We start from the raw sequence: 9,070 nt of genomic DNA on the forward strand, positions 1-9,070 counted from the left end.
AGCTCAAGAGAAACCCCCCCATACACCCCCAAATGGTCATGTTGGTACCTCTGGCTTCCATACCCCACCCCACCACTCAGCTGAGGCAGGCAGAAGAAAGATTTCTGCGTGCCGTCCTAGCAGCCGGGAGACTGACCGGCAGACTGGGTCATTTCAATGATTACAGAGCAGTAACGGAAAATTTCCAGGATTTCCCAAGGAGTGGGCTCTAGAAAAATTCTCAGCCTGGGTACAGGATGCCCATGCAGATGATTCATGGGAAAACACTGGTTCCTGATTTTGCACTGGGGCTCAGATTTGTAGGTGGAAGATCAGGCTGAAATGCAGAGGCCTGGCTGTGAGTCCGGGCTCTGCCACACTGGGGGGACCCTGGATGTGAAATGATTACACACGAGTGCCATTTCACCAGTGCTGGGTGTCTGCCAGGCATGCTGGGCTGGAGGGATGTAGCATCTCACTCAGGGGGCCCAGGCAGACGGGGGAAGTGGAGGGGAGCCTCATCTCATCACCTCCATTTTACAGATGAGAAAACTGGGACTCAGCGAGGCCAAGTCACCAACCACCCCAAGGTCAAGGTCCCACCCCTCGAACCCAGAGCCCTTCTTCTCTTGAACTGAACTAATCTGAGCCTCAGCTTCCCCACGAAGAAAGAGAATTGGGCCTGTATAAATTTGAAGGTGTCTTCCTGGGCTTCCTAGGTGTCTTCCCAAGGCCGAGGGGGCGTGGCGTCCTCTCCCCAGGCCGCTGAGCAGCCGGTGAGGTGGTGGAAGGGGAAGAATTCACCCAGGAGCTGCGCTCAGGGAAGAAACTAGCGCCTGGTAGGGGAAGCGGATAGGTACTCACGTCGATGTTCCTTAGGATGACGCACTTTCCATTGGTGTAAAGAAAATTGTTGCCCCTGGGGTCGCCGCCGATGATTTTGGAGACACCCCTCTCCACCTGGGGGAGGCTGGCGAACACCTTCTCTGCAGAGACACAAACGCAGCAGGGCACATGAGGGGCAGCCCCTGCCTCGGCCCCCCGCCGGGCTGAGGACAGAGAGCAGGGGAGGGGAGGGGAGGGAGAAAAGGAGAGGGGCCCTGGGCCGGTCTCAGCCGGTCACCTGTTGCCTCTACCCGGAGGGGCGGTCGCCACTTTGAAGGAGCGCAGGGGACGGCGCGACTTCCTGGTCCGCGCTCTCCACCAGGCCCTTCAGGGATGCGGGGGCTCCGCGGGGCTCCGACCGCATCGCCAACTTTGGGGCGTCCCCCTGGCCGGGGATCGCCGCGCGGTGCCCCTGAGGGTGGCGGGTCGCTCACCGGCTTGCGCCCGCACCCCTCCCCCGCGCCCCGGGGACCCCTCCAAGCCGCCCGCTCCTCGCGCCCCGCCGATGGCCGAGGGGTCCAGGCAGGGCCGGAGCCCATCCCGGGGTCACCGGGCCGCGGCACTTACTGATCTCGTACGGCATCCTTGCCCACTTGTTACCGCGCAGCGCTCGCCGAGAGCCTCCGGGGCCGCGCGCGCCGAGAATCAGACGGGGCCGAGGCCGAACCGGGGACAGGGGCCGAAAGGCGGCGCCCGGCGTGCGGTGCGCGGAGGGGGCGGTCCGAGGCCGGGTCTCCGAGGCCGGCTCGCGCCCTGCCCTGCGCGCTGCCGCTGAGGACGCGCCGAACCCGGAAGCGCGGCCCCGCGCGCGGCTCGCCCCCAGCTTTGACCATATATAGTCAAGCGCTCAGCTCGGAGGCTGCGGCCCCGGCGAGCCTGCGCGGACCTGGCCGCGCCCCTCCCCCCGCGCGGGCCCCGCCCAGGGCAACCCGCCTCCCGGAAGTGACGTCACTCGAGGCCCTGTGAAAGGGCGGGGCCAGCCGCACTGGGCGTCAGAATGCTCTTGGGAACTGGTGGGCGAGGTTTGTGAGGGTGGGGGTCGCTGGGGAAGGGTGGGCGGAAGGTTGGGGTACTCGAGGTTGCTTCTTGGTGAAGTTTTGCGGGCGCTGAGAGCAGCGGAGCGCTCCGGGGAAGCCTTTTTCCTGCCTGTGTTTGCGTAGCGGGCGTTCCCGAGCCGCCAGCCTTCCGGCCGGGTGGGCGCCTACTGTTTGCAGAAGCTGTGAGGCGCCAGCTTGGGATTTGTAAACATAGGAGAGTGCTTTTTCTTGCTTTCTTTTTAAAGCGAGACTAACTGGGAGTCGCCCATCCTCGAAAAAAGCAGCTGGCAGGAGGAACTTTAGGGATGTACCTTGCAGGGCCGGGCTCTCTCAATACTTCCTTTTAGAAAGCTAGGAAGCCATAGAGCAAAGGGGATGTACGTTCGAAGAAAAAACTAGAGCTCATTTTCTAATGAAGAAAGCAGAAGGGAAAGGGAGCTTCCACTTGTAATATCGAGGCAGCGGCTCGTTGCGAGGGGAGAAGCAAGGGTTCTGAGGTGTTATTAATACTTTGAACCTCACCTTTCAGCAGGGGCTGGGGGCTGTCTTTCCATCGGAATTTGGGGGGGAGGAGGGTAAGTGTGAGAATATGCTAAAGGGCCTGGAGCCCAAACTAGAAAACCTCGGGGTGATCCTTGACTTTATCTAATCCACTGGGAAATCCTGTTCGCTCTATTTTCAAACTGCATCCAGGTTCATTTTTTGCGTCCTGCACTTAATAGGCCTGCAGAGCCCTGAAGTCTTACCTGTGTTAACTCAGCTATTTCCTATCTGGTCTCTTGGCTTTTGCTCCCCGACCTTCACCTTAGTCTGCTCTCCCGACTGCAGCCTGTTGGTTTGAAAATTGAGGATGAAATCTGTTCCTCAGCTTAAAACTTGTAGGTGCTTGGAATCTCAAAATTGAAGCCTAAGGGATTAACATGGCCTGCTGGGCCCTGTGTGGTGCGTTCCATAAGACTCCATCGTACTCTCCTTTGCCTTCAGCTCTGCTCCCCCTTTCTTTCTGCAGCACCCCAGCTTCCTTGGTACCCCAGGAGTGCCCCAAGCTTGCTCTTGCACCTGCGGGGTCCCCCCCACCTCTGTTCGCTACCTGGAATTACTCTGAAAAGTACTTAAATGCTCTGCTCGCGTCATTTTTTTCAGTGAAAGTCCCCTACCCTGACCACCTTATTTTGAACTGCAACCTTCCAGCCCTTGCAAGTGCATTCCTGATGCTCTGTTCCCTATTCTTGTCGGGAGTGTGTCCCTGGCACAGGGTAGATGGGAAGGTAGTTTTGTGAATTGAAGGACCCTAGAAATGTTGTGTCTTTGTACATAAGGGTGAGATTTCTAAAGCAGAAATGAAAAACAAGTGTTCTCCAGGTGGGAGCTGTAATTAATTATTCTGAGAAACCAGGATTTAATTATTACCCTTATTGGGACTGGGTTAAGAGCAGGTGTGATAACTTAAGTTCATTCCTAGGGCATCTATGTAATGCAAGGACTGACTTGAAAGTAAAACTTAGGCCTCAGCCTCAAGCCCTTATGCATGTAGGTAAAGCCTCATTGGACTTGCTGAAAATGAGACTATAAAGCAAACTTACTTAGAATTAAGTTCCAAACCCCTGGCAGGATACTAGGCTCTATGGCTCTTTTAGCTTACAAGTAAATTAGGTTGGTCTGGGGGCTTGAGAAAAGTTTGGGTGTGGTGGGGATGCTGGCCTTTATAAAACATAAGTCACAGACAGTGTGACTTGTGACTTGGCAGGGAGTTGCGGCAGTTGGAAGGAAGAGGGATGCAGGGTGCTTTTCTCTGGGGTGATCCTGGTCTGGTTGTTTCAGCTGTAAGGGCTCTGATACTTGAGATGTGGCTAGCTGTGTTTCCAGCTCTCCTCGGTTTCTCCTACTCACCCACGCCTTTAATACAACCACCTAACAATGTGACCTTGGCCTCCAGTGGGGACCCTGAAACGACTGTACTCTGGTGACTCACTGCTGTGTCAGTCCAGCGACTTTTGAGACCCTCACTTCTGAAACTGCCTTCTGGCACGTCGGGAATGTCCCAGAGAAGCCGCCTAGGACCAAACCAAAGCGAATGAGACCGGACTCCTTTGGGGGGGTCCCTTCCTGCAGTGACCAGTGACCCCATCTCTCTAGCTGCACTGGTCAGAAACCTTATCCACCCATTCTCACCCGCACGTTCAATCCTTCACCAAATCTGATCTAGCGTGGCTCTCAAGCTGCTCTTTCACCGAGTCTTTCAGCTCTGCCACTGGCACAGCGCCTGCCTTGGGGCTACTGCACCTGTTTCCGGGCCTTCCCTGACACCCCAGTTTAAGGCCAGAGTCCATTCAACTGAATTCTTAAACTGTATGTAAGCAGCATTTAACATTTGTTGCTGTGCCTGCTGGATTAATCCAGCTTGCTTACCCCTGCCCCCGCTGTAAACATCATGAGAACGGGGACCATGTTTTTCCAATACTTAGTGAAGGGCCTACCAGACAAGCTAAAGGAAGCTGCTGATTCTCATCCTGGAGAGAATGAGCCCCAAGAGCATCACATGACTTTGCACTGAATTCCAAGCACGTAAAATAGTGTCTCTTAAAAACATGCACTTTGGGGCAACTCCTTAAGTCTTTCTCCAGGAAAACTCCTAGGCTGCCTTTGGGGAAACTGGTTGCAGTTACCTGAATTGGGTAACTCGGAGGAAACCCTTAGTCTGGCTCTAGATGTGTATATGAAGAGGCTTTACCTTTGCCCGCTTTGGTTCTGCCAACTGCTTTGTAGTGAAAACGAGGGCTCAGGATGTGCAGCCCTACGGGAATCTGCCTCAGCCGTGTTGCCTCCTCCATAAATTGGGAGTCTATACAGGGAGTCTATACAGAGCTTTGGGGAGAAACAAAGGAGCAGCTGGACAGCCGTTCTGAACTTCTGCTTGCTCACTTTCAACACTCGTGTTCTCACGTCAGTCTGAGGAAAGGGATCTCCTTCCTGTTCGAGTGCGCTGGGCCCCTGCAAAAGAGCTCCATGGCAAGTGCTGCAATGAGGAACAGGGAGCAGGGTGGGCACTGCTCCCTCCAGGAGCTCAGGGTTGGACTGGCCCACCTCTTGGAAGGGGATGTCGGGATGTGCTGTGCACTAGGGTAACCTCCCTATTACTAGCCCTGCTCCTCTAGGAATCTTACTTTTTCCTGGGTCCTTCTCTGTAACGTGTAAACAAGCTCAGGTAAGCCACACTCAGGAAGCATCTATATAAAGTGTCCCTGGAAGCGATCGCCTCTATCTCTCCTACCTTAAGCCAGTCTTACTGCCATCACCTTCAATCTGCTTCACAAGCAGACCCTCACTTCCAGATTCCCCGATAATTGAGCCCAGGTTGGATCAAGGGTCCCTCTGTTGCTGAACCAGTTTCATTCGCCTGATGAGTACAGCAAGCCAAATGCTGAGACGCTGAGATTTGTAGCTGAGAAATGGCTTATTCAGGAGGCCCCCAAGTGAGAGAAGACTGGAGAACGAACCTCAAATCTGGCTCCCTGAAGGTGAGGGGCTTGGCATACTCATGGGTGAAGAGTATAGGGTGGTTGGAGACGCAGGGGAAGGTGATTGGAGGCAGGAAAAGAGGTAATCACTGCTCTGCACGTGTATCTGAGTTGCATGGTTCACGGGACTCGTGTTCAGAAAATGGAAACATTAACATGATCTGAGGGTGTTTTTGGCCCTGTGACGGCAAAAGGTCATCCATCAGACACTCGCGCAGGCCCAGTTGAATGGTCAGTGGTCTTGACTGGTTTGAGCTGGGCCAGAACTAGCTCCAAGTTCCTGAAAAACACTTAGGCAACTCTTCACTATTACTGACCCATGTGTCAGCTGTTATCTATATGGGGCAGTTAAAGGAATCTCTTGATAAGTCTAGGCTCCGTGAAACTTGGAGGGGATGCAATTTGCAAGAACAATTACAGCAAGCTTGATGAGTAAAGGCAAGTTACAACTTAAGCAAGTTACAGTACAGTTTAATGGATCTAGTCCTCAGTTTCACAACCATAGTCCAATTAGCTATGAACTGGGGTGGTGAAGGCGCATGAGGCAAACTTAGCTACATGGTACCCACCTTGTGTCCTGGAAACCTGGGGTGGGGCATGGGGCTGCCCTCCTAGAAGGGAGAACTATTGAGGGCCATGACAGCAAAAGCTCTGCTTTTGTCCTCCACACCTTTGTCAGAGGATAAATAATGCAAAACCCTGACCCGCCTATATAAACCTATGAGTGTTAACCTCTGTAAGTTCTTCCAAGGCAAGAGCAAGAAGTGAATTCTTACCTCCAACCCTGTGTGTGAGCTTGTTACTGGGTCCCTCCTTGGGCTGCTCAATTGAAGACAAGAAACAGTATTTCACAGGCTGGCAGGGCTCTGGGCTTTGCAAACAGGTGAGTGTCTAACACCTCTAACTAGTTCTGTAAGAGTTTGCAATTCCTTGCAAGCTATGAAACCTTGCATACAAAACTTTCCCCTTTGAGGTTATGTCCAGTGGATGTACTTCTGAGAACTTAGTAGCACTGCATAGCTTCGGCCTAGATTTAATAAACATAGCTCAGGGGATATATTCTCCTTACTCAAGTTACTGGCCTATCCTCATTTCTTTAAGCCATCACCTCATAGACAACAACCTCCATTATCTGATCCTTCTAAGATCCAGGAGAGGAGCCCCGCACACCTGGTTTCAGAGACTTGGGCCTAAGTACTTCACTCACTCCTCCCCGCAGGGCAGCAGTCACTCCATTCCCCTGTTCCCCTTTGCTTTTTGCACAAAGAACTCCCATGAGCCATACAACTAACACAGCCCCACTTGCCTTTCCGCTGCTGCCTGAGACTCAGCATGGTGGCTGAAGTGCCCTGAGGACAGGTGACAGAGTCCTGTCCTCACCCCAGCCTCCCTGGTTCCCTTTCTGGAACAACAGACTTCTGCCCTTGCACTCACTTTCTGTGAGTCAGGTACTGGTTTTTTTGCATGCTCTTGGGTAGGGTTATGACTTGGCCCAAGTTCAAAAGCAAGGGTCACAACCAGGATTCAAACTTGGGTCTGCCTTCTCCAGAGCCCAAGCTGTTCTAAGCACATGAGAAAGGGCTAAACTGGACAGACCAACACTTGTCAGCCTCAGTTGTGTTCTTGAATAGGCAACTTACTCGATCGTGTTCCAGGAAATGGTAGAAACCAGTAGCTCTTTCAGGCAAGTTCAAGGATGACGTCAATTATACTTCATTTGAAAAGGTTTGCCCTTTTTGGGCAAATATTCAGAATCAAAGTGCTTCTGCCTCTCAATCCTGATGCCAGATGTCCCAACAGTCTCTGGCTGGATGTGTGGTCGGTTGTGATTCTGGGCTCTGGGCACTGTTCTGTCCGGGTGGCACCCAGGAAGCAGGCACTTGGCTGCAGGATCTCTTGGCATCCTGTGTTACTGTGGAGTGTCTGGTCTGAGAGTCATGCTGGTGCCCTTGGTGATGACATGGAGCCTTGGGTCAAGGGGGCTTCGCTTTCTGCAGAAAGCTTCCCAGGTGTGTCCTTGCATTCTAGTCTGGTCAGCACTTGGGTCATTCTCCCTGGCCACTGCAGGCGTGGAAAAATTCTGAGTCTCCATAACTGAGTGCAGGGTGTCTTCAAGTCCCAATTCTGCAGGAGTAGCTCCAACCCCTGCCCCAGATAACTGAGGATCTTGGACTGCCCAAACATTCTAGAAATTCATCCTGGCTTCTGCCAACACCTACTCCAGGCCAGTGCCTCTGACTCCTTGGGGCATCACTGCTGGCCATCTCCAAACCTGCTTCACATATATTGGTTGTTTCTCTAGTCTGCCTCTAAGATGTGAGGAGGCCGAACTCCTCAGCCTGGCTGGCGTGGCCATGAAGTACTTCCGCTTCCAAGGGCAGAGGGAGGGTGGTGTCTGCCGCCCAAGACAGCTCTGCCTCGATGCCCCCAGCTTGAGTCTGGGCTTGGAGAAGGCCCACGTTTCTTGTCCCTGGTTGTGTGGGCTCCAGTCTCTACTGCTGGCATTGTTGGGACTGGATAGTAAGGGCCTCTGTATGCAGACAACATGAACTTTGAAGTTTAAGTTGGTAGTTCCAAAGGGAGATTGCAGAGGGTGAGGCTGGTGTCAGAGCCTCAGCTTATTTATCTCCAAAGTTAGTGCATTAGGCAGCACCACTAGTGTACGTCTGGGAGTGGTTGGCATCTGGTTTTAATTTCAAGAGGCTTGCAGTCTCCTCTGGCATGTCCATACCATTTAAGTCCTATGAATCTTTGGGCTGTAGTTGTCGTTTCTCAGGAGGTTGGCGCATCTGTGTCCCTTTGAAATTCCCAAGACTGGAGGATGCTGCGGTGTTGGCCACAGTTGGAGGCTTTAGTCATGCTGGGGAGGATGACTGTGGGTCCTTGGGAGGCTTGCTCCTGCAGGATCGAGACTATGTAGGTCAGGCAGCATGACTTCTGCAAGTCATCCATGCACCCGGTGTCTGCCTGGTGTGCTATGGGTGTTGAAGTGATTCTCAGTTACTGCACCACTAGAAACCAACGGGAAGAGGTCGTTTAATTCCAGGAGTGGTAGAATCAAGAGAAATGTTCCCAGGAACACCACTGTGAACGTCTAAAACTTGGAAATTGTAAGTGCTTAATCCCAGGCAGAGTAAGTGTGGAGTCAGCCATTGAATGGATGTCAGTTTACTTTGTCATGATAGTTCAGGATTGGTTCAGAGGAAGTTTATTTCAACCCTCCCTTGGGTTCCCCACCCCCCAACCACTCCACTATCTAGTGTCAAAATATTGAGTATCACCCTTGATCGTGGGTGGAATTAAGAAAACATACTTAAAGGATGTTTCCAAAAAATTTTGGCCTGTGTCAACTCATGGGATCATGTTTGTTAGTTGAAATATCCATTGCATTAATCATGGGCGTTGAAAAGTTAGACACAAATAGAAAACCTAGTGTGCACTAGGCCCTGGAATACTTTCTATCCCTTTGTAAAACTTGAGCTCCTCATGGAAGAAGCATAACCTTGCTCAGATACAGTTGTTGGAAGTACATAACTTGGAAGAATAGCATCTTGGGTGTCATCTGTAGCTGGAGGTGCTACAGAGACACGGGGCATGGGGTTCCTCACTTTCCTAAGGTGTTGAAATATCTTCTGAGAGAAGTGACCTTAA

General features: G+C 52.5%; 1 protein-coding gene across 2 annotated transcripts in view; it reads right to left on the reverse strand.

Moving 5' to 3' along the window:
* Positions 1-1,603, reverse strand: part of WDR1 (WD repeat domain 1) — a 39,086-nt gene extending 37,483 nt beyond the window's left edge. The window contains exons 1-2 of one of the 2 annotated variants that reach the window (XM_073805048.1): positions 1,432-1,603; positions 844-965 (exon numbers count right to left, since the gene is read on the reverse strand). In XM_073805048.1, the coding sequence (XP_073661149.1) occupies positions 844-965; positions 1,432-1,447 (138 nt within the window). In that variant the 5' untranslated portion in view covers positions 1,448-1,603. The remainder of the gene's footprint in view (positions 1-843; positions 966-1,431) is intronic. The other variant, XM_073805047.1, reaches the window with a different exon arrangement.
* Between the last annotated feature and the right edge of the window lie 7,467 nt (positions 1,604-9,070).

The sequence above is a fragment of the Tursiops truncatus genome, chromosome 5, assembly GCF_011762595.2.
Source record: "Tursiops truncatus isolate mTurTru1 chromosome 5, mTurTru1.mat.Y, whole genome shotgun sequence".
In the NCBI taxonomy this organism is placed as follows: Eukaryota; Metazoa; Chordata; class Mammalia; order Artiodactyla; family Delphinidae; genus Tursiops; species Tursiops truncatus.